This window comes from Anolis carolinensis, chromosome 5, assembly GCF_035594765.1.
Source record: "Anolis carolinensis isolate JA03-04 chromosome 5, rAnoCar3.1.pri, whole genome shotgun sequence".
Classification (NCBI taxonomy): Eukaryota; Metazoa; Chordata; class Lepidosauria; order Squamata; family Dactyloidae; genus Anolis; species Anolis carolinensis.
Genome location: NC_085845.1, coordinates 81,935,702 through 81,960,644, shown reverse-complemented (window position 1 = coordinate 81,960,644; position 24,943 = coordinate 81,935,702). Strand labels below are relative to the sequence as shown.

Sequence of the window (24,943 nt, the reverse complement as noted above, 5' to 3'; positions counted from 1 at the left end):
ATCGCTGGATGCGATGGGAAATTATATCCACTAAGACAGTGGTTGTCAACCTGTGGGTTCCCAGGTGTTTTGGCTTACAACTCCCAGAAATCCCAGTCAGTTTACTAGATTTTAGTTTTTCTGGGAGTTGAAGGCCAAAATATCTGGGGACCCACAGGTTGAGAACCACTACCCTAATATTATTATTATTTACAGTATTTATATTCTGCCCTTCTCACCCCGAAGGGGACTCAGGGCTGATTACAATGAACACATATATGGCAAACATTCAATGCCAACAGACAAACAACATATATAGACAGACACAGAGGCATTTACCATTTTTTTCCAGCTTCATGATTCCGGCCACAGGGGGAGCTGTTGCTTCACTGTCCACTAGTGGCTGTACTTCCTCATTCCTTTCCTCGTGTTTTGCTGGCAGTTTTATGATGTTGTAAATTAGTTAAATTAGCCTCCTGCATAAAGCGTACTTAAATTTCCCTAATTGACAGATGCAACTGTCTTTCGGGGCTGCATAGGTCAACAGCAAGCCGGGCTATTTAATGGTCGGGGGCTTAACCCGACCCAGGCTTCGAACTCATGACCTCTCGGTCAGTAGTGATTTATTGCAGCTGGTTACTAGCCAGCTGTGCCACAGCCCGGCCCTACAAGGTACCCTGTTCTTCATAGTTTTGCTGACATTGTTTGATTCTGCAAAAAGGCTGCAAGCTTATTTATACTTAACTTAGAAGAAGACTGAAGAGAGTGGGGTTCACTCTGGACTCACACATGTGAAAAAATAAGTGTCCTATGACACTTCTACCCCAGTTCATTCACGGAGACCCACTCCTCCCATCAGATGATATAGGCTAACTTCCAACAGAGCTCTGTGGGTGAACTGGAGTGGCAGTATAATAGGACTCTGCGCCACCAACAAAGTAGTCTCCCTGTGTTTCATTAGGGACAACAGGGCTACCACGGGGATTAAGCTACGCAGTGATGCTTCTCCACGTGTGATGGGAAAGCATCAGCTGCCGGCCGGAGCACCGGGATACCCTGCTAACACCCCAATTCACCACGGAGCCTGGCAAATCGCAACACTGGACCTCATCCATGTGATGAGATCTTTATATGCTGTGTGAGACAGCGTGGAGAAATGGCTTCTATTTTGAGAGAACGCTGTCATTTTCATTTTGTGTCATTCTTATGTATGATAACTTCAGTTTTCTATGTTAATGCTCAATGAGTTGTAGTATAATGGGAAAATGCCTTTAGAAATTGTTAATATACCTATGCCTTCAGACTAAATTCAATTCTGACTCTCAGCTGGAACAGACATACTGAATCAATTGCAGACTGGCAAGTCAACACTTATGTTGATTCAATGGTCTACTGTGGTTGGGACTAGCAACTAAATTTAGGTTCAAGGCTGTGGGTATTTAGCTGCATGCCGCAAATGGAGACATTGAATCGACTGGTTATTCAAAACATTGCTAAAGGCCATTGATACACTATTGAAAATAGGGATTTATTTATTCCTTGGTGTTTCTATTATACATTCTGATTTTTCTTTTTGAAAAGAGCATTTGGATTTTAAATTAAAACGTATGAAACTCAAATTAAACAACCATGTTTAGAGGAGTCCTTTCCCACCCCCTGCCCACACCCCATGTCTGATTTTCTAATTTCTCCAGCCCAGGAAGGAAGCGGCAACTGAAAACAGCACTGTATGTTAAACTTGTTTTCAACTGGCAACCACCAACAGTTAAAAATCACCCTTGTGTCTGTGGAAATATAGGGTGGAGCTATAAAAATAGCATAAGCCTTACCTCCCATTTCCTGACTAAATCTGTGAAAGGTGCACTGTAATGGATATTCCCCCCATGCTCTGTGCTTCTGTGTAGCTCACAGTAGGAAATCGAAGGATGGGCACTGAGGTAATTTCACAGTGAAATTATTTCTGAAGTCAGCTTCCTGGAAAGCTTTACAATGCCTGGTTCTATTCTTAGAACATTATTAAACTGGTGACTGTTGATCAGGTTTGCCTGTAGGGAAATAATTTATTTTGATCAGCACTTAACCCATCAAATTGTTAGCAGCCAGTTGCTTTCCTTTTTTTTATCTTCAATGCCTACAGCTTCTAGTTAGGGAGTTAAGGAGAACCCATTCCTGCCAAAAATAAATGCAAGGTCAGTTATGTCAGACATGGATCACCAAAGACCAAAGTTAATAAAATGAGTGTATCTAAATATGTTTCAATATAATTACAAAATCATTAGCCCAGAGAAAGAACACCAGTGGTATTTCAAACTCTGCTTGTGTTTAGGTATCACAAAAAACTAATTTGGGGCAGTGGTGTTCAACCTTTGGCATTTCAGATATTTTAGATTTCAAGTCCCAGAATCACTAGCCATTTGGGTTATGCTAAGTTATGACTCTTTAAATTGAAGTCCAAAACATCAGGAAGGCCACAGTTTGAAAACCATGAGTTTAGTGCAAGCACAGGCAAACTTCAGCTTGCCACGTGTTTTGGACTTCAACTCACAGAAATCCTAGCCAGCTTACCGGCTTACGGCCCACCTCGCCGGCAGCAATGCTTCCCCATCGCATGTGGGGAAATGTCACCGCATGGCTTTCCTCCGTGCTGGCCCCATGGTTTCTAATGGAACCCAGGAAGCCTTCTGTGTTCTGGGTGCAGCATCTTAGGATGCTTAAGCTCCAGTTCATCGATGGAGCCCCACCGGAAGTGAGCCTACGTTGTGTAATGGGTGGCGTGGGGTTCCATCAATCAGCTGTGTTGTAAGCATCCTAGGACGCTTGCAGCCTATATGTGATGTAGTCCTTAGACTACAGTTTACCAGCTGTTGGGATTTCTGAGAGTTGAAGGCCAAAAACATCTGGGGACCCCAGGTTGAGAACCACTGCCTTAGATTCACATGGTTCTGCTACTCTTCTATTTTCATAGATCTGGGGCGGGGGGGGGGGGGGGGCAGAAACGTTTGCTTCACATTTCAAATGCCCATAGTTTTTAAGCATGATATCTGAGGTCTAAACTGTAGATACAATTTTGAGTAAACCAGATTCAGATCCTATGCTTTGGAACCAGAGCCGGCCCTAGGTATTTTTCAAGTGTAGGCGAACAGAATTTTGCCCCCCCAAAAAAAAACCAATCACTGAAAAATAAAAGCGTTGGATAAGCAAAAATGTTTGATACTACAGAGGGATTAAGGAAAAGCCTATTAAACATCAAATTACATTAAGATTTTACAAATTAAGCACTAAAACATCATGTTTTACAATAAATCAACAGAAAAAGCAGTTCAATACCTTGCAGAGGCAGGGCGCAGGAGACAGGAGTTGCCTCGATGGCGCCCCCAACAAGATGGCGCCACAGGAAACTGCCTAGTTGGTCTGGTGGTTGAACCATCTCTGTTTGGAACTGACTTGTTTCAAACAAACCATTGTTTAGATTAAACACTTGTGCAGGGGAGGTGATGATACATTTTGGAAAATGGAAATCTCCATAACCTTTTGGAGATTTTATGATCTTTGGAAAGGCATGACCTTGTTTGAAGTCACAACCTTTTGAAAAATGATGCCATAAACTTTTGGGAAAATGGTATTCAATCATGCAAGGCAATTAGGTTGCTCAGCTGTTAAACTGATATCCTAAATATCTCTTTGAACAGTTAGGGACAAATATATTCCAATACACAAAAACACATATATAGCAGAGTTTCAGAACTGTTGTTTTAGTTGCCCAAAAGATCTACTCTCCTTTAAAACCTCTTGGTTTAAATCATGCTCTCAAGAGACAAAAATTAGCAGATTTCTTTTAAAATAACTTAGCTGGTTTACTCACAAACTTCATGTATTCAGCACACAGGTACTTTGCATATCAATCCAGTTACAAACAGATTTGAAGTATTTTCTCTGTGTAGGTAACACAGGGCATCATTTCTTATAAGCAACAGTCCAAATTTCAAAGCATCTCTCTGTTCTGAGAGTCTAATAGAGTCTCTGTCTAGTCTGAAAGCCCAATGGAGTCTCTAAATATACTGTTCCTACTGAAGTCTAAAGCATACTGTTCTGAAATGGAGTCTTGAGTCCCGAACAAGCCCAGACCTGATCACATGGTCTGCAGCCCCTCCCACAACAAAGAGTTAAAGAAAAAAACTGCATTGCAAAAGACACATATACAATAAGCAATCTGAATTATATACATCACAAATAACTAGTGGAGGCTTGAGAAGGTTGCTATTTCCAACACAATGGACTGCATTTTTTTTTTAAAAGGAATTGTTTCAAGGTACCTCGGTGCAGACATACTGGAAGGGAAGAGATCAAGGGAAATGCAGGAACCAGAGGATTGCTGTGGCTGGTTCTCATAAACTAATGTAGTGCCATACCCACATATTGTGGAATGATCCTTCTGGGACAGGACTGTCCTTAAATCTAAGTGAGATTCCTTAACAGAAAGCATTCCTCAGTAAATCTCCTTGCATGTAGAAAAGTTAGCATATTTGCTATAAAAGCTGTCTATGCAACATTTGTAAGCTTCATTTGGGGACATTTTAAGACACCTTTATTTCACCTTTATGTGAAAACTGTTGTTTTCTAATGCAAACTTTATGAGCCTCTGAGAAAGTGAGGCCACCAAGCTGTGCTATCTTCAGTGGTGCTGGCTATTTTGCCTTGGATCTCTCTTTAATTTGCACTGCGTGTGCACTGTATTTATCTCTGTGTGTATACAGAACCCTAGGGGGGAAACCTTGTTAAGACAGAAAATATGTTCCCAGATATATTAATTACACCAATATAACAAATTTGAACATTTTCTGTTCCCAGTTTAAAAGTATTATTTCCTGTTTAATTATGTTGTACTTACTTTGAAAGTAGTTGTTATACTCCAGAAACCTCATTTTGTGGCTTCATTCTAAGCATTTAATTTGTAATTTTCCTTAATGAAAACATGCAATTTTTAACTTTTGTGCAGACCACAAAAACAAACTTTTTGCAGTTTAATCAACTTTTTCCATGTTTTTATGATAGAACTAATTAGGAAATGATATTTATAACCCAGGAACAGAAATTGTGTTACATAGTGTTATGTAAAACGAATGAAGTGTCTAAAAATCTTGCCTGGTCTTACATCCAATACAAAATAACATATCTCGAGACTTATATTGCTTACCTATGTGTTTAAAGTTATTATTATCTAACCGTGAACAACCACCCACATGTAACACTAGGCTGTCTCCCACAAATCTCCTATGCAACATCATGGAATAGTTCTGTCTCTTGCTTCCAAGGTGTACCTGATTATATCTCATTGGCAATGCAACCCTAGCTGCCTACATATTGGGACAGAACTCAGGAGTTACTTTTTAAAAGTAACTACAATAGGCCCTTGGTATTCACTGCAGTTTGATTCCAGGACCCCTCCCCCCCATGGATAACAAAATCTGCGTATGCTCAAGTTCTGTTATATACAATGGCATCTGTTATACAAAATGGCAAAATCAATCCTTTTCTGAATATTTTCAAGCTGTGGAAGGTTTAATCCACAAGTGCAGAATTTGTGAATATAGATGACCAGCTGTAAAGTTGTCATAGACAGAACGCCTCCAAATAGAATACAACACAGTTTATTGAGGTTACAAAACTAAAAATTGCCCATAGGAAACAAAAGACTAGGCAAACACTTGTCTTCAGTATGAAAAGTAACAAAAATAGCTTCGTTTGAGTTTAAACAGTTCAAAAGAATAAACCGGATTAAACAGAAGTTTAATCCGGGTTAAATCAAAGATGCTTACTTCAGCCTGGCAATTAAACAAATAAAAACTGGTTAACAAAAGGTCAAAATGAACACAAAACCCAGCAGCAGATTCCCCTCTGCTACTCAAGAGCTACAGAAGTAACTCGGGCTGTTGCTCCACCGTGCAACGGGCGAAAACCAGGTCCAGGCACATCAATCAGGGCAACGACGGTCAGCGGGGTCCCAATCCGGTCTGAGGTCGAAAGCCAAACGCAGTCATCTAAGGTTCCACAAGTTCCACCGATAGCCACAGAAGGGTTAGTCCAGAGTCGTAGTCAGTCAGTCAGTCCAGCGTCAATCCAGAGTTGGCAAATAATGTCCGTCAAAAAGACGACGGAGGTCCAAGCTATCAAGATTAAACACAAGTTGCACAGAAAAAGCCCACACAGTTCCTCCCGCCATCTATGCCCAGTGTCCTTGGTAACTTACGTATCCAGCAAACGAATCACACCCGTCTTCAGGAAGTTACCCAACAAGAGCCCAAGCGTTCGTCCAGATTATCTTGCCCAACGCAATTAGCCATTGATTCTAGACCCCATTTTATGCCAGTTCATAACTCCTCATCGCTGTCAGCTGCTATCCTAATTCATCATCATCCTCATCAGAACTAAAACACCTTTGACTACGCCCCACAGCATCCCCAGCTGTGGATCCCGTTCCATCCCTCCAGCCCGTCCACGGGTCCGATCCTGCAACCCGCCAGTCGCCTCCCATGCTATCATTGCCAGTGACACCCAAATCCTCTCTCACACGAGTCCATTCCATGTCATCCTCCTCTGAGCTAACCACCTCTTCCTCCATTCCCTCGGTAAAACCCTCAAAGGAGTCTTCGTCAGTTGGTTCTGCAAATAAGTCCCGGAGCCGTTTCCTTTCACGCTCCTCAAAAGAGTCTGACTCTCGAGGAGTCTTACGACCTCGTCTCCTAGTATCGGAGCCAGAAGGCTCAACCATAACAAAAGTACAAGGCATTCCAACATTATAATTAAGATTTCTTTTTTTAAAAAGTAATACAGTACCTTCCAGGTTTTCATAAGTACCTAAAATAGATACTCTCTGTTGTTTAAAAAGCAACACTTGAATGCTACAAGCACATAAATTGTAGTACAAAGAACACTTTTCTCTCATCAACCTGGTTAGTACCCATAACAGAGACTGAAGAAGCAGCAAATCAGAATGCTATTATTATATTTATTTGTATCCCACTTTCCTCTCTTAAATGAGACTCAAAGCAGCTCACAATACTAAATACAATCCAAAGTAATATCAGTTAGACCCAGATATTCTTTTTTGCCATTTAATGGGGCCAATCATCCCACAAAAAACCACAAAAAGTGGAGCATTAATTCTTCTTTGATTAGATCAGTGGTTCTCAACCTGTGAGTTGCTAGATGTTTTGGCCTTCCAGAAATCCTAACACCTGGGAAACTGGCTGGGATTTCTGGGAGCTGTATGCCAAAACACCTGGAGACCCACAGGTTGAGAACCACTGAGTTAGATGGTTAATAATATTGCTTTAGTTTTTGATTTGTGAAAAGTTACTTCCAAGTATTATTCTTCGACTGCATTGGTGTATATGCACAGAACTCTATGGGAGGAGGAATCCTGACTGGACAATAGTTCCTCTCTGTATGGAAATCTTGTGTGTATATATACCTTAGGATACGTGGCGAGCCCATTCCCATGCCATCCAAATGTACTAACAGTAGGGAGTCAGTGAGCTAACCCATCCATTCCCATGACCTCTTGGACTGTTTTTCGTTATAACAGAGCAAACGTTTCACTGCTAATACAGAGAGTAGGGTTGTGCATTTGTATAAAATTACTTACCGTTTCTGTTCGTTCCATTTGTATGGCCCCATTTCTGTTTCCGTCTGCTGCTGATGGAAATGGGTGCCTATACAAATGAGCCTTTCTGTCCAAGGTCCAAAAAAAACCCCCGAAAAATTTAGGACTTGGGTGACAAAGCGCCAGGCCCTGCGAGCCGGGCCTACGAACCATTGAGCACTCGATGGCTTGTAGGCCCAACTCACAGGGCCTACGGTCAAGCGCTTGACAGTAGGCCCGGCAGCCAGGGCCTGCAACCAAGCGCTCGATGCTCACAGGCCCTGGCTGCCGGGCCTAAGGTTGAGCGCTCGACAGTAGGCCCGGCAGCCAGGGCCTACGAGCATCGAGCGCTTGAGTTCTCCTAGGCCCGGCTCACAGGGCCTACAGGTGAGTGCCGAATGCTCGATGCTCGTAGGCCCTGCGAGCCAGGCGTATGAGCCTCGAGTGTTTGATGGCTCATAGGCCAGGCTTGCAGGGCCTACAATCAAGCATTCGGTGCTCTACTGTAGGCCCTGCCTGCTGGGCCTACGAGCATCGAGTGCCTGGCGCTTGGCTGAGGGCCCTGCAAGCCCAGGCCTACAACCAAGCAACAAAAATCATTTGACTGTTTCATTTGTTCCCTTGGGGTTGTACCATTCTGTGCAATCCGAATGGACAAAACAGTACAAAAACAGGAATGAAACAGATGAAACAGGATTCGAGCCCAACCCTAATAGAGAGTTCATTTTTTCCCCTTTTTGAACTTGTCTTATTATTTTGCTCCTTATGAGTCATCACAATTCTCCAGTTATAATTCTTGACCATCTAGTTCAATGTCCCAAATGTGTAGTTTTACAGAACATATAAAAAATTAGGGCATATTTCAAGGGAAAAAAACCACTCCTTTGATCATGTCAAATCAAACACAAATTCTGGGTCTACCAAATTTTGTTTCTGCTTCAGCAGCTCCATCTGGAAAAATCACCATATGTCCTTTGTTTTATTGGGAGGCTTCGGGGGTTCAATTAGAGAGACCATCTAAGGCATAATTAGATTAAGGAACATTTGTTGGCCCAGCTGTCTTAAATTCTTCTTTTAGATATTCTGTTGGATTGAATTAAGCTCACCTTTGACACTTCAGTCTAATGAATCCAGAAGATGAATTGTTTAAGAAGTTAAGCCCACCTTGCAATCAAAGTTTTGCCTCATTTGTTCTACCCTAAATTCAATTTCCTTAGGGGGGCCCTAGTAAATACAATTTTGCCTTAGGTTACACCTGATGTTTACAAGCGCAAAAGAACAATTATGCAACTCAGTCTATAACAGGAATGTGTAGGGTCACGGTGCTGAGAAAAGGATAATCACAGTACAAACTAGGATGCTTCCAAAGGCAAACTAATGGGGACAAAAAGCATAGGATATAGAAGGCTACCCCTTTGTGCTTTAACATCACCATCAATTCATTTTAGTTTGCCAAAGGGTAATACAATTGTTACACAATTGTTACTTCTAATAGCATATTTGAAAAGCACCACCCAGGATTCTAAAAGCCATGATGTTCTAATGTGGAACCTTTTGTTTATTACCACCAACTCTATCCACACTGTTATGAAAAAGTGTTTGTAAAATATAGAGGGTCCAAAACAACTGGGGATATAACACATTAAAGAGTATATCAAACAATCCTGTCAAACGACCTCATCAGACAGGGCTTTATCTGGCGGCATATGTAGGTTAAGCCCTAGACCGGTAATTCTCAGCCTGGAGTCCCCAGATGTTTTTGGCCTTCAACTCCCAGAAATTGTAACAGCTGGTAAACTGGCTGGGATTTCTGGAAGTTGTAGGCCAAAAACATCTAGGGACCCCAGGTTTAGAACCACTGCCTTAGACGATCCACTGAGCCCATCAGTTCCCATCAAACGAAGCACAAGAACTTCTGGCGGGGCTCCATGGGTCATCTAGAGTGGAGCCGGCATATGCCACCACAGCGGCAATGTGGGAAGGTTCCCATGTTGTGTAGGAAGCAGTGGGGGGAAGCTTCCCCTCGTGGGATCAGTTTCCTCTCGAGCCAGGTGATGTGGGGCATGGGGTGACGTGTTCCCATCGTTCCCCCTGACCATGATCATCGCTGGATTCACCGCGTTGTACATTCTCATTGTCTATCTCTGCATATGCCACATTTGCACAATACTTTATGCCCAAAGCATTTCACACACACCATTATTCCAATTGTAAACATAACATTAACTCAATAACAATTCAAATGTGTAAGTAAGTGCAGCACTTCAATCCAAAGAGAAGGCAGCCCATCAGATGCACTTTACAACCTTCGCCTGCAAAGCGCCAAAGGCAAAGTCTGGAATGGCATGAGAATTATGCAGCAGAGATGAGCATGTGTCTCGCAAGGGAAATGCTTCTCTTGCTGGGAATTTACATGGCTTCCTGGCAGAGGAAACATTTGAGGGAAACAACAAGGGGAAGCAAGAGTTCAGAAAGGCACTGGAAGAACGATGCAATGCTTTCCTTTTTCTCTTTTAGCACCTTTATCTGAATGCCACCTGAGACAAGTAGCTCATTCTGGCTCATTTTACATTTGGTCTCGACTGTCTAGTATTTTCAGACTCTTATGGTACCTTGGCATGACAGAGTAATGTGTTCACTGGAAAGCAGGCATTAATTTCTCTGTTAACTGAAAGGCAGGATTATTTTCTCAGTTCTGGGTGGGTAACTTTCTGTCTCCTCCTGGATGGAGTAAAAAAACAACAACAGTGTGCTGTCCAATAACAAACTGTTCAGCCCCCTTCTTTCCTTCCTGTGGGTAAATAGAAAGTGATGTTCTGCAAGCCATGCCAGTATTTGAATGTTACTATTTTAAGTTGCAAAGACAGGCCTATAGAGAGTCATTGCTGGAGGGAAATGGTCTGCTCGGGGATATTCTAGGCCTCTTTCCCGGAGTACCTTTTGGGGAATAAAATAAGTAAATCATAAGAGAAAGCTTTGAAATCTGTATTCCAATCAAGTTTCCATTAAAAAAATCAGTTTCTGTCTCCGATGGTTGTACCCAGAAGCTATTAGCAAATGCTAGGCATATATTAATTTTCATTAAGATTAACTCTCAGGATTATTTTATGATAGTGGACCCTTGGTATCTACTGGGGTTTGTTTCCAGGATTCCCATAGCAAGTGTGAGCATCAGTGGCCTGCCTGATGTTGTTGGATTCAAGTCCAAACAAATCTAGCTAACTTAGGCCAATGGAAAGGGATGCTGGGACCTACAACCTAAAACCATTAGATTCCTGCCTCTGCTCTGTAAGCGATCAGCCCCAGTTTCTAGATCTGGCAGAAATGGGAGGTTATTAATTTAGCATTCAGCACCAGGCAGGAGAATAAAGTACTCTATACATATAAAATATATAACAGGGTATTTTTTTCTAACAATCTCCTTCTCAAAGCTCATACTAATGGCTTCTTTCTTGTGCCATGTCAAGTCTACATTTTTCTTCCTGGATTGTTGTAATTAGCAGCATAGTGCCTGTACAATAAAAATGTTAGTGCCCTCAGTAACATTACAGTATCCAATTCCATTTATATTGGCCTCCGAAGGGCAATATTATGAATTTACATGAGTGGTTTGACATTTGCCAACCTTGGAGATTTGCCTCCAACAGTCAATCCCCATAGGTGGCAAGAGTATAAGATGTGATTACTTTGAGGACCACACTCTTGGATTTTGTCATCTAGTCATTTCCAAATGCTTAGCTCTACACCAAACCATGTTCCCGCTGCCTTATGAGTAGCCGATTGCAATTAGCAGAGTTTCCAAGGAGAGACTGACCCGAGGAGGTGTGTGCAAATAATTACACACAAAGCACTTGGTTATAAATACCCAACCTTTTCATGTTGTTGTTTAGCAGACGGTGGCAATAAAAATAGCACAGTTCTGGCTTAAAAGTTGTATGGATTTAATTAAAGGTTCATTATTTTTACAAGCTGGACTAATTGGCAATGACTGAAGAAACTGGAGACTGGTTCAAGCCAGCTATAGGAAAGAAAACTTGGCTAAGATAGATTTTCAACACTTAATCATTCTAACAATTCTAAGCACCCAAAGTATCTTACTTCCGAGTTCGGAAAAGTTATTTTTGGGGTTACAACTCCTGAAATTCCAAGACAGCATACATAAGGATTTAAAAAAATTTTTTTTTTTACAAATTCTGGACTTTCCCAACCCAGCACTCGGGAGATGTTGTGACCAAACATCCCCCCATTCTGAGCATCACATTGGCTAAGGATGTTGTGAGCTATATAGAGTGTCCAATTGTGGAATACTAAAGTCCTGACACTTGGAGAAGAATGAAAGCTAGGACCTCATCACATTAGGTCCCTAATGTGAATGGCAGTGGGGGAATTTGCTGGGCAGCATAGCTAATCTGTGGGGCATCGGGGAAAACTGTCACCCATGCCCCGCATTGCTGCATCACTGCCTTCCCCATCACATGAGGGAAAGTGTCACCACCCCGCTTTCACTCACGCTGGTCCTGTTGTGGTCTATGAAAACACAGGTAGTCACCCATGTCCTCAGAGCTCAATCCTAAGATGCTTCCAGGACAGAGCCAGGACAGAGCTCTTCCAGAAGTAGCTCTGCATCTTGTGAAGGGCTTCATTGGGCTTTGTCTTAGCTCCGTCCTGGAAGCATCCTATGACAGAGCCAGAAGTCAATGTGGTGAGGTCCCTGGTCTTTCAAATGTGCACTTGAGATAACTGCATCACAGACTATCCAGTACTTTACTTATTTTGACTTTACTTAGGCAATTCCTCGTCATCTGAGTATGATGGTCCTCCAAGTGTAGTGTCTTGGCGGTGGGTACGTAGGTGACTGTGGAGTCATATTCTTGACCCGATGTTCTTCCACAGTGAGGACCTCAATTTCCAGGTGGAAGGCGGTCCCAGTCAGGGTTGGCTTGAAGTGTCTTCCTCTTGGCACGTTTCTCCCTTTCACCCTCCATTTGAGCCTCTTCAAATTCCTCTGCACTGCTGGTCACAGTTAACCTCCCGTTAAAGTGCTCAAGGGCCAGGGTTTCCAAGTTCTTGTCTAAGCCACAGTTTTTGAGGTTGGTTTAAAGCCCATTTTTAAATCTCTTTTCCTGTCCACCAACATTTCAATAAGATGACTTCAGTAACTACCAGGTTCAAATGAACTTTTTGTATAGGTAGGAATATATACCCTAAAGGCAGTAGATCCCATCTGACATTGGAAGCTAAGCCGGATCAGGCATGCTTGTACTTGGATGGGGGACCACCAATATCTGTAGGCTATATTTCAGAGGAAAAAACAGGTAAAGACATCTCTGAGTATTCCTCACCTAAGAAAACTATTAAATTCATAGGGTCATCATTAGTCAGCAGATATAAAGCACATACAGTGATGGGTAATAATAAACTCATATCATTTGCCATCCACCTTTTTCATTGCATTGTATTCATAGGTTTATTTACAAAAACAATGGATATTTGAAGAAATCATGACAGTCAGAAGTGTAATGTTTTAATTTTTAAAAAGAGTGTGCTACAATTGTCTACTATGATTGGGCCCCCATTGTATTATTTTGTTATTTGAAGTGGCAGAAATTTAAAGTGGCAGATGAAAGTGCAAATACTAGTCTGCATAGTAGTGAGTTAAGAGTATTGCTTACCAGTGTATTCCTGCTAGACTTGTGTTTAACATTTACCAATATATTTAGTACTTTAAATCCCGAATCATATGCCACCATTTTAAAATAAACTTCTTGTGGTTCTGTGTTTGCTTCAAAGGCCATTGGACGTCCACATCTTCCTCCCTATTGGTCTCTGGGATACCAGCTGTCACGATGGGGATATCCCAGCATTGATGTAGTGAAGCAAACTGTCAATCGCATGGAGCAATATGGCATCCCACATGTAAGTTTGCACTTTGTTACATGTTACTGAATGTATAAGCATTTGTTGTGCAATTAACAGAATGGTATTATAAATATCAATATCATGATGTGAATACTAGCAGTAACACTAGTTCATAATATAATCATAAATGTTTAATTAGTAACGGCTACTAGGATTATTAATCAGGATTACTGGGATGATTAATATGATTGTTACCAATTCAGAATTCTATTTTATGAAAATAGTGGTGATTTTAAAAATCTGCATATGCAAAACTAATATGTAAGAAAGTTGATTTAGCTTGGATAAGTCTATGGCAGTGGTGAAAATTCTCTAGCTTTTTCCATGGTACTATTATGAGCAGAATGGTAAACAATAAATGGCTGTGATTCACTGGACTAATAAAACTGACTACAATGTGTTCCTGCTGCATTTGTCAGGATGTTCAATATGCGGACATTGATTATATGGAAAACAAGTTGGACTTCACTTACGACAAAGACAATTATGCTGGTCTGCCAGAGTACATTCAAGAGCTGAAGAAAGATGGATTGCACTACGTTATTATTCTGGTAATTTAGCAACATACTTGCTAGCTTATTAACAGACTCTCCCCGTGTAATATAGGATTTACTATGAATTATGGCACTAAAGCAACAGTTCCCCTTTTGTTAATATAAGATGCCTCTAGATAAGCTCAAAGACAGATTTGTTCTCAATATTTTGAATAGAGGATTTTAGGAGGAAGCAAAGGGATGGGCATAGGATAGGGGGAAAGAGCATAAACAGTCTTAGGAAAATGCAACATTAAGAAAAGTTATATACAGAAATCCATGTTGCCTGTCCCTGACTATGCTACAGCTGGAAGAACCATGCAACAGGTTCCAAAGGGACTTTGTGCATAAGCTTCCTGACCAGAAACTTCTTACTCCAAGTGGCAAACTAATTTGAATATCAGTACGTTTTCAAAGGTGGTTTCCAGTATGACATGGGGGTTTCTTCTTCCAAGAGATAGATGAAAGGAAACCTCAACCAGGTACTCTCAAATGTTTATGTATGAGCTAAGCATTTTCACCTGAAAAAAGACTACAAACATGTCACCAAATGTCTTTCAAACATGTATATGCAATTATTTTGATACATTGATGTATCACATGGCCTACATCACACACACACACTATATATATACTAGCTGTGCCCGGCCACGCGTTGCTGTGGCGAAGTCTGGTGGTATGGGAAATAAAGTATTGAGGAATTGGTGGAAGTTAAGGTCAAGGGTAAAGGTTTTCCCCAGAGATTAAGTCCAGTCGTGTCTTACTCTGGAGGTTGGTGCTCATCTCCATTTCTAAGCCGAAGAGCCGGCGTTGTCCGTAGACTCCTCCAAGGTCATGTGGGATGACTACATGGAGTGGCGTTACCTTCCCGCCGGAGCAGTACCTATTGATGCACTCACATTTTCATGTTTTCGAACTTCTGGGTTGGCAGAAGCTGGGGCTAACAGTGGGGGCTCTCTCCGCTCCCCCAATTCAAACCTGTGGCCTTTCGGTCCAGAAGTTCAGCAGCTCAGCGCTTTAACACGCTGCGCCATCAGGGGATATTATTTCCTAAAGGTTGTGAATATACAATATTTCTGATTGGTTTTGTTTGTTTGTTGGAGGCAAGTATGAATGCTGCAATTAGGAAAAATGATTAGGATGTAATGGCCTTGCAGCTTTAAAGCCTGGCTGTTTCCTCCCTGAGTGAATTTTTTGTTGGGAGGTGTTAGCTGGCCCTGATTGTTTCCTGTCTGGAATTCCCTTGTTTTCAGAGTGGTGTTGTTTGCGATATTTTATGTGCTTCTACTGTCTGTGGCCCTGAGAAAACAGAGGATTTTCCAGACTTTGATGATGGGAATACTTTGTTGGGAGGTGTTAGCTGGCCCTGATTGTTTCCCGTCTGGAATTCCCTTGTTTTTAGAGTGGTGTTGTTTGCGATATTTTATGTGCTTCTACTGTCTGTGGCCCTGAGAAAACAGAGGATTTTCCAGACTTTGATGATGGGAATACTTTGTTGGGAGGTGTTAGCTGGCCCTGATTCTTTCCTGTTTGGAATTCCCTTGTTTTCAGAGTGGTGTTGTTTGCGATATTTTATGTGCTTCTACTGTCTGTGGCCCTGAGAAAACAGGATTTGCCAGACTTTGATGATGGGAATACTTTGTTGGGAGGTGTTAGCTGGCCCTGATTGTTTCCTGTGTGGAATTCCCCTGTTTATTTACTGTCCTGGTTTTAGAGATTATATTGTTCTGCATTATTCTATCCCAGTAATTATTTCATATTAAAGAAGAATCTCACTTATCCAACATTCGCTTATACAATGTTCTGGATTATCCAACGCAGTCTGCCTTTTCATAATCAATGTTTTTGTAGTCAGTGTTTTAAATTCATTGTGATATTTTAGTGGTAAATTTGTAAATACAGTACAGTAGAGTCTCACTTATCCAACATAAACGGGCTGGCAGAACATTGGATAAGCGAATATGTTGGATAATGAGGAATTAAGGATAACCCTATTAAACATCAAATTAAGTTATGATTTTACAAATGAAGCACCAAAACATCATGTTAGACAACAAATTTGTCAGAAAAAGTAGTTCAGTACACAGTAATGCTATATAGTAATTACTGTATTTATGAATTTAGCACCAAAATATCACGATATATTGAAAGCATTGACTACAAAAATGCGTTGGATAATCCAGAACGTTGGATAAGCGAGTCTTGGATAAGGGAGACTCTACTGTAAATACTACATAGCATTACTGCGCATGGAACTACTTTTTCTGTCAAATTTGTTGTATAATATGTTTTGGTGCTTAATTTGTATAACGATTACCTAATTTGATGTTTAATTGGCTTTTCCTGAATCCCTTCTTATTATCCAACATATTCACTTATCCTGCCAGCCTGTTTACGTTGGATAAGTGAGACTACTGTATATTTCTAATCTTATATTATCTGCTCAGAACTGGATTATATGAGGCTCCTTCTTCACAGCTGTATAAAATGCACACTGAAGTGGATTATATGGTAGTGTGGAGTCAAGATAATCCAGTGCAAAGCAGATAATATAAGATTATAAATGGGTTATATAGCTGTGTGGAAGGGCCTTGAGTCTACACTGCCATATAATCCCGTGCAAATTAGATAATCTGTGGAAGAAGTCTAAGTGAGGCCTAAATCTGCCTGTCCCCTAACTGAAACCTGGCTGTCCCTTGGTTGCTAGGCAACCAAGTGGGCAGAGATTAGCCCTCTAAACTGGCAGCAATTGGATAAAAAAATTATTGCTCTCCCTCTAATTAGGACTTTATTTTTCTTTTCTTTTTGTTGTATCAACCTTGAGGCGTGGATGATGGGTTGTGTTGTCAAATTTTGAGGTTGGGGGGCCTGTACTTTTGTTGTTTTGTGAATTGCCGTGATGCCATCACTCTTTTATATATATACTAGCTGTGCCCGGCCACGCGTTGCTGTGGCGAAGAATGGTGGTATGGGAAATAAAGTATTGAGGAATTGGTGGTAGTTAAGGTCAAGGGTAAACGTTTTCCCCTGACGTTAAGTCCAGTCATGTCTGATTCTGGGGGTTGGTGCTCATCTCCATTTCTAAGCCGAAGAGCCGTTGTTGTCTGTAGACTCCTCCAAGGTCATGTGGGATGACTGCATGGAGCAGCGTTACCTTCCCACCGGAGCAGTACCTATTGATGCACTCACATTTACATGTTTTTGAACTTCTGGGTTGGCTAACAGTGGGGGCTCTGTCAGTTCCCCCAATTCAAACCTGTGGCCTTTCGGTCCAGAAGTTCAGCAGCTCAGCGCTTTAACATGTTGCGCCATCAGGGGATATTATTTCCTAAAGGTTGTGAATATACAATATTTCTGATTGTGTGTGTGTGTGTTTTTTTTTTTTTGGTCTGTTGGAGGCAAGTATGAATGCTGCAATTAGGAAAAATGATTAGGATGTAATGACCTTGCAGATTTAAAGCCTAGCTGTTTCCTCCCTGAGTGATTTTTTTGTTGGGAGGTGTTAGCTGGCCCTGATTGTTTCCTGTCTGGAATTACCTTGTTTTCAGAGTGGTGTTGTTTGCGATATTTTATATGCTTCTACTGTCTGTGGCCCTGAGAAAACAGAGGATTGGCCAGACTTTGATGATGGGAATCCTTTGTTGGGAGGTGTTAGCTGGCCCTGATTGTTTTCTGTGTGGAATTCCCCTATTTTCAGAGTGTTGTTCTTTATTTAGTGTTCTGATTTTAGAGATTGTATTGTTCTGTTTTATTATACCACATTAATTTTTATATATTCTGATTTTAGTGTTTTTGAATACTTGGAGCCAGATTGTATTCATTTTCACGGTTGACCGCAACACAATAATAATAATAATAATAATAATAATAATAATAATAATAGTAATGATAGTAATGATAGTAATAATAATAATGACTTTGGTAATACATAGTGCTTCACTGCCTTCTCAGCTTCCTTTCTGGAAGAATCCTTTCTTGGGAGGTGTTAGCTGGCCCTGATTGTTTCCTTTGTGGAATTTCCAATTTCCTTGCTTTATTTACTTTCTTTATTTCTTTATTACTGTCCTGGTTTTAGAGATTATATTGTTCTGCATTATTCTATCCTAGAAATTATTTTAAATTATCAAAGTAGAATCTCACTTATCCAACATTCGATTATACAATGTTCTGGATTATCCAACACAGTCTGCCTTTTCATAATCAATGTTTTTGTAGTCAGTGTTTCAAATTCATTGTGATATTTTACTGGTAAATTTGTAAATACAGTACAGTAGAGTCTCACTTATCCAACATAAGTGGGCTGGCAAAATGTTGGATAACCGAATATGTTGGATAATAAGGAGGCATTAAGGAAAAGCCTATTAAATATCAAATTAGGTTATGATTTTACAAATGAAACACCAAAACATCATGTTAGACAACAAATTTGGCAGGAAAAGTAGTTCAATACGCAGTAATGCTATGTAGTAATTACTGTATTTATGAATTTAGCAATATATCATGATATATTGAAAACATTGACTACAAAAATGCGTTGGATAATCCAGAACGTTGGATAAGCGAGTGTTGGATAAGTGAGACTCTACTGTAATTACTACATAGCATTACTGCGCATGGAACTACCTTTTCTGTCAAATTTGTTGTATAATATGATGTTTTGATGCTTAATTTGTATAACGATTACCTAATTTGATGTTTAATCAGCTTTTCCTGAATCCCTTCTTATTATCCAATATATTTACTTATCCTGCCGGCCTGTTTATGTTGGATAAGTGAGAGTCTACTGTATATTGATCATCTTATATTATCTGCTTAGAACTGGATTATATGAGGCCCCTTCTTCACAGTTGTATAAAATGCACACTGAAGTGGATTATATGGAAGTGTGGAGTCAAGATAATCCAGTGCAAAGCAGATAATATAAGATTATAAATGGGTTATATAGCTGTGTGGAAGGGCCTTGAGTCTACACTGCCATATAATCCAGTGCAAATTAGATAATCTGTGGAAGAAGCCTCAGTGAGGCCTAAATTTGCCTGTCCCCTAACTGAAACCTGGCTGTCCCTTGGTTGCTAGGCAACGAAGTGGGCAGAGATTAGTCCTCTAAACTGGCAGCAATTGGATAAAAACAATTATTGCTCTCCCTCTAATTAGGACTTTATTTTTCTTTTCTTTTTGTTGTATCAACCTAGAGGCGTGGATGATGGGTTGTGTTGTCAAATTTCGAGGTTGGGGGGCCTGTAGTTTTGTTGTTTTGTCCACTGCCCTGATGCCATCACTCTTTTATATATATAGATGTGCTGTGTGCCTTTGCATTCCTAAAACTATGATCAGAAACCTCACCACAAAGGCTTCAATGCTGGACAAAGGGGCAAATCTGTCACCCTGCAAGCAGTTCACGCTCAGCGATGCTTCTCCCATTACATGTTGGAAGCATCACCCTCCCAGCGAGGATCTGTGCTGGGCTGGGTCCATTGGAGCCAACACAACACGGGCAGGCTCCCGTGGTGGGAAAGAAGTGTCTAAAGACACTTCCAATCCGGTTGGAAGCAAGGCCTCTGATGGAAGTCACATGATGTTATGTGATGACTGGCGTGGTGCTCCGTTCCCAAGACATAGTGGAATTGTCCTAGGACACTAAAATTGCCCCATCTGATGAGGCTCTAAGACCACTTCCACATTGCTCCTATATCCCAGAATCTGATCCCAGTTTATCTTTTTATCCCAGACTCATATAATCCAGTTTAAAGCAGATCAGCTGGAATCAGATTCTGGGATATAGGTCAGTGGTGTAGGGGTCCAAAAGTACATTTTAGATTTAACAGTGATTATTATTATTTATTATTTATTTATTTACAGCATTTATATTCCGCCCTTCTCACCCCGAAGGGGACTCAGGGCGGATCACATTACACATATAGGCAAACATTTGATGCTTTTTAACATAGAACAAAGACAAATAAACATAGGCTCCGAGCAGGCCTCGAACTCATGACCTTCTGGTCAGAGTGATTCATTGCAGTGTTTCATTGCAGCTGCTCTCCAGCCTGCGCCACAGCCCGAGCCCTTAAATAAGTACTCCCTCTACCCACAGAACCCTGGCTTTTATGCTGATTGTTCATAAGAGCTCCACCACTCTTATCAAAAGGTGAACTTCTTAATAGACTCATAGAATCATATAGTTGGAAGAGAACCCGAGAACTATCCAGTCCTTATTTACTTAGGTGATCCCTTGTAGCTTGAGGATAATGGTCCTCCAGGTGTAGTGTCTTGGTGGTGGATGCATAGGTGGCTGTGGAGACTTATTCTCGGCCCACATGTTCTTCTGCAGTGAAGACATCAGTTTCCAGATAGAAGGCGGTCCCGGTCAGGGTTAGCTTGATGTGCCTTCCTCTTGGCACATTTCTCCCTTAAGCCCTCCATTCGTGCCTCTTCGAATTCTGCAGCACTGTTGGTAACAGCTGACCTCCAATTAGAGCTCTCAAGGGCCAGGGCTTCCCCAGTTCTCTGTGTCTATGCCACAGTTTTTAAGGTTGGCTTTGAGCCCATCTTTAAATATCTTTCCCTGTCCACCAATATTACATTTCCCGTTCTTGAGCTGGGAGTATAGTAACTGCTTTGGGAGACGGTAAACAGGCATTTGGACAACATGGCCAGTCCAGTGGAGTTGATGGCATAGAAGCATTGCTTCAATGCTGATGGTCTTTGCTTCTTCCAGCATGTTGACATTTGTCTGCCTATCTTCCCAAGAGATCTGCAGGATCTTTTGGAGGTGATGCTGATGGAATCTTTTCAGGAGTTGAGTGTGACGTCTGAAGACAGCCCATGTTTCACAGGCATCCACATCCAGTCCATCCATCTGCCATGCAGGAATACCCAATCAAAATACAGACAGTCCCCAAGTTATGAACAAGATAGGTTCTTTAGGTTTGTTCCTAAGCTCAATTTGTATGTAAGTTAGATAGTAGATAGATAGATAGCATAGGGGAAGGGTTAACACCCTTTTGGTGTTTGTGTTGCTGTCTGTGCCCCTGTTCAGAAGGTTTCACCGCATTTTCCATCCCTGTGATAATTGGATTTTGAAACATTTGGCTTGTTGTGGAAACAAGGATTGGTGAGAAAGCTTTAGTGGAGACACCTTCTTCCCATAACTCTTTCCAGAGTGAATTTACCTTCTGAGGGGTAGATTTCTCACTTCCTGCTGTCTCACCCCTGTTCTTAACTAAGGACCTAATCACACTTACCTAGAATGCTTGCCAGCTAGTTGAGGGACAAATGGGCATGCAGCCTATCACATGACGTCGCTCAACTTCCTGTGGAGGCACCGCCCTCAACCACCCTCAAACCGAACCTTCTCGGGTTGAGGGTGGTTGAGGACGGAGCCTCCACAGGATGTCAACATGGGAATATTCGGCAGGGGGGAGGCATGTGGTAGGTCATATGAGTTAATTCTAAGTCTGATGTTTGTAACTCATGGACTGCCTGTATTCTTGACAGATGGCCACCCAGCCTCTGCTTAAAACAGTGGTTCTCAACCTGGGGTCCCCAGATGTTTTTGATCTTCAACTCAAGACCAACTCAAAATAGATTCAAACTGCAGGAAACAATATTCCACCTGAATATTGAGAAGATTTTGATGCTAAGAGCTGTTTGACAGTGGACTATGCTGCCTCGGAGTGTGGGTGGTTTTAAGCGGTTCTCAACCCGGAGTCCCTAATTGTTTTTGGCCTACAACTCCCAGAAATCCGAGCCAGTTAACCAGCTGTTAGGATTTCTGGGAGTTGTAGACCAAAAATATCTAGGGACCCCAGGTTGAGAACCACTGGCTTAAAACCACCCAGAAAAGGACTTCACCACACTCCGAGGCAGCATAGTCCACTGTCAAACAGCTCTTAGCATCAAAATTTTCTCAATATTTAGGTGGAATATTGTTTCCAGCAGTTTGAATCCATTTTCCATGTCCTAGTCTCTGGAGCAGCAGAAAACAAGCTGGCTCCATCTTCGATATGAAATCCTTTCAAATATTTAAACATAAGCTATCAATTTCTTACTTGTGTTTTTATTTGGAATGATTCTTCACCTTCTGAGATTTGCCACAGCCCTCTGAACATTTGAGTCAGGAACAGGGTTGGTCTGAAAAATTTTGCTACCTAAGGCACATTGGAATAAATATTCATCCTCATTAAAATAAAAATGTAGTTACTTTACAATGTAAAAAACAAAACAAAGGTTGGCATCTTATTTCAGTGAGGCTTTGCTCTCTATTGTCTCCCTTTCCCTTTTTGGTCTTTTTAAAAAATTCATTTTCCTCAGAATGTCAGGACTTACTCATCACCCATTGCTGCCTTCTCTGAACAATAGCCCCATTTTTGCCTGCGACTTAGTTTCTGAGTCAGAGCAAATACATTGTTTTGATACAAAGAGAGATGTTCTAAAAGTAACAATGGTTATCAAGCAGGATGATAAACACCTATTATCACGGATGAACGTTAATGAAGAAGGTTGTCTACTGGTCACTAGCATTCACTAAAAACAGAATTAATTGCAAAAGCAAATAGAAGGAATTAAAAAATCCCTAGAAGCAAGATTCAAAACAGTATTCTGGAGCTTTGGCATGAATCAACCACACCTGAAATCTGAAATAATATGCAAAATCCTGAGCACTTGAAAAGTAATAAGTTTGTAGGCTACAATTCCTCGCTTAAGGTTTAACTTGATTAGATAGAGTAGGTTTAGCTTTGAATAAGTGTGGTTTGCCGATTAAGCACCTGTATGAATGTAATCTAGTTTTATCACGTGCTGCTTATTTATGGTAACTGTCACTGCATGACCTGACAATATATGTACAGGCAGACCCCAAGTTATGAACAATATAGGCTTTTTAGATTTGTTCTTAAGTTGAATTTGTTTGTAAGTTGGAACAGGTATATTATTTTGGATAGCATAAGGAAGGGTTAGGAGCCCCCCCCCCCGGTGGTGCAGCAGGTTAAACCGCTGAGTTGCTGAACTTGTTGACCGAAAGGACAGTGGTTTGAATCAGGGGAGCAGGGGGAGCCCCCACTGTTAGCCCCAGCTTCTGCCAACCTAGCAGTTTGAAAACATGCAAATGTGAGTAGATCAATAGGTACTGCTTCAGCAGGAAGGTAATGGCACTCCATGCAGTCATGCTGGTCACATAGCCCTTGAGGTGTCTATGGACAGTGCCAGCTCTTTGGCTTAGAAATGGAGATGAGAACCAACCTTCAGAGTCAGACACGACTAGACTTAATATATAGAACATGAATTCCTTAGAATCAGCAAAATAATAATAAAGTGATCACAAAAATATACTTGTAAAAGATGCAACAAGCAGTAATATACAATGAAACATAAGTTTGTTGTAATCACAATGCTATTTGCTATTTCTTTCCTGTAGAAGGGAGTTTCCAACAAGTTTCTTTAAACAAATTTCCTCTTTAAAGAAAATTTCCTCTTTAAATTATTCGGCTTCTGCTGAGTAATTTTCTCTTTGTACTTATAATTTGCAAATTGTATGCTTGAGGAATGTGGGTTTTGTGCCTCCTTTGCCACTTTTGTTCATTTCCTTTTGGTCCACTTTATTTTGCAAAATTAGAACTTTTCCACCTGAAGAAACCTTTGTCAAGGTCGAAACCGGTCGTGGAAATTCTCCACAAGTAAGCCGAAGCTCTCTATAAGGAAGCATAGAGAAAAATCTGTGTATACAAACTTTGTTGGAAATCTCCTTTTACAAGAAAGAAAAAGACACTATTACTTTAAAGAGGAAATTTGTTTTGCTTTCTGTGGCCCTGTTCAGAAGATTTTACCTCACTTTCTGTCCCTGTGATAATTGAATTTTGAAACATTTGGCTTTGTTTTGAAAACAAGGATTGGTGATAAAGCTTCAGCTGAGACATCTTTTCCCCATGGTGACTCTTTCAGGAGTGAATTCCCCTTTTAAGAGATAGATTTCTCTCACTTCCTGTGTCTCAACCCCGTTTGTAAATAGGAGTCGTTTGTAAGTCAGATGTTTGTAATTCGGGGACTACCTGTAGTTGTTCCAGCAATTTTTGGCCAATTTAAACATACTGGAAAAATTATTTATTACATAAAAATGTAAAGGTAAAGATTTTCCCTGACGTTAAGTCCAGTCGTGTCCGACTCTGGGAGTTGATGCTCATCTCCATTTCTAAGCCGAAGAGCCGGCGTTGTCCATAGACACCTCCAAGGTCATGTGGCTGGCATGACTGCATGGAGCGCCATTACCTTTCCGCTGGAGCGGTACCTATTGATCTACTCATATTTGCATGTTTTCGAACTGCTAGGTTGGCAGAAGCTGGAGATAACAGCGAGCACTCACTCCGCTCCCTGGATTCGAACAGCCGACCTTTCGGTCTGCAAGTTCAGCAGCTCAGCACTTTAACACACTGCGCCACCAGGGGCTCCCTATTTATTACAGTACAATTCCCCAATTCCATCAGGAAACATGGCTAGTGACTATGCTACAGGTGGAATCTGGAAACTGCATGATCCCAAAAGCAGTTTTTCCAAGCTCTGGTCCTCTCTCCTCAAATAATACCTCCCTAGTGATGTATATACAGGGCCATTTCCACATATTTTTAGCTGCAGAACTACATGATCTTGATGTGTCCTTTAGCCAGTCTCTGGGCTATTGTGTCAGTCTCCCATGTGCCCCAGGTGAGAAAAAAAATTGTTGAAAACGGGTAGAGTTTGATTGGAATGCAAAAGCCCCTTTGTTCTTCTTGGGAGGAAGCCAGGGCTGTGGCATGTGTTGCATTCATGTGCAACAATAACCCTCTTGGCTGATTCAATGATTTAGTGTGGAGGTGTCCACTGGAAATTATCACAGGAG

General features: G+C 41.2%; 1 protein-coding gene across 2 annotated transcripts in view; it reads left to right on the top strand.

Annotated features, from left to right (window-relative positions):
* LOC100562683 (sucrase-isomaltase, intestinal) overlaps positions 1-24,943 on the top strand; it is an 89,581-nt gene that overhangs the window by 6,255 nt on the left and 58,383 nt on the right. For both annotated transcript variants that reach the window (XM_062981688.1, XM_062981687.1), the window contains exons 3-4: positions 13,412-13,537; positions 13,960-14,091. In XM_062981688.1, the coding sequence (XP_062837758.1) occupies positions 13,412-13,537; positions 13,960-14,091 (258 nt within the window). The remainder of the gene's footprint in view (positions 1-13,411; positions 13,538-13,959; positions 14,092-24,943) is intronic.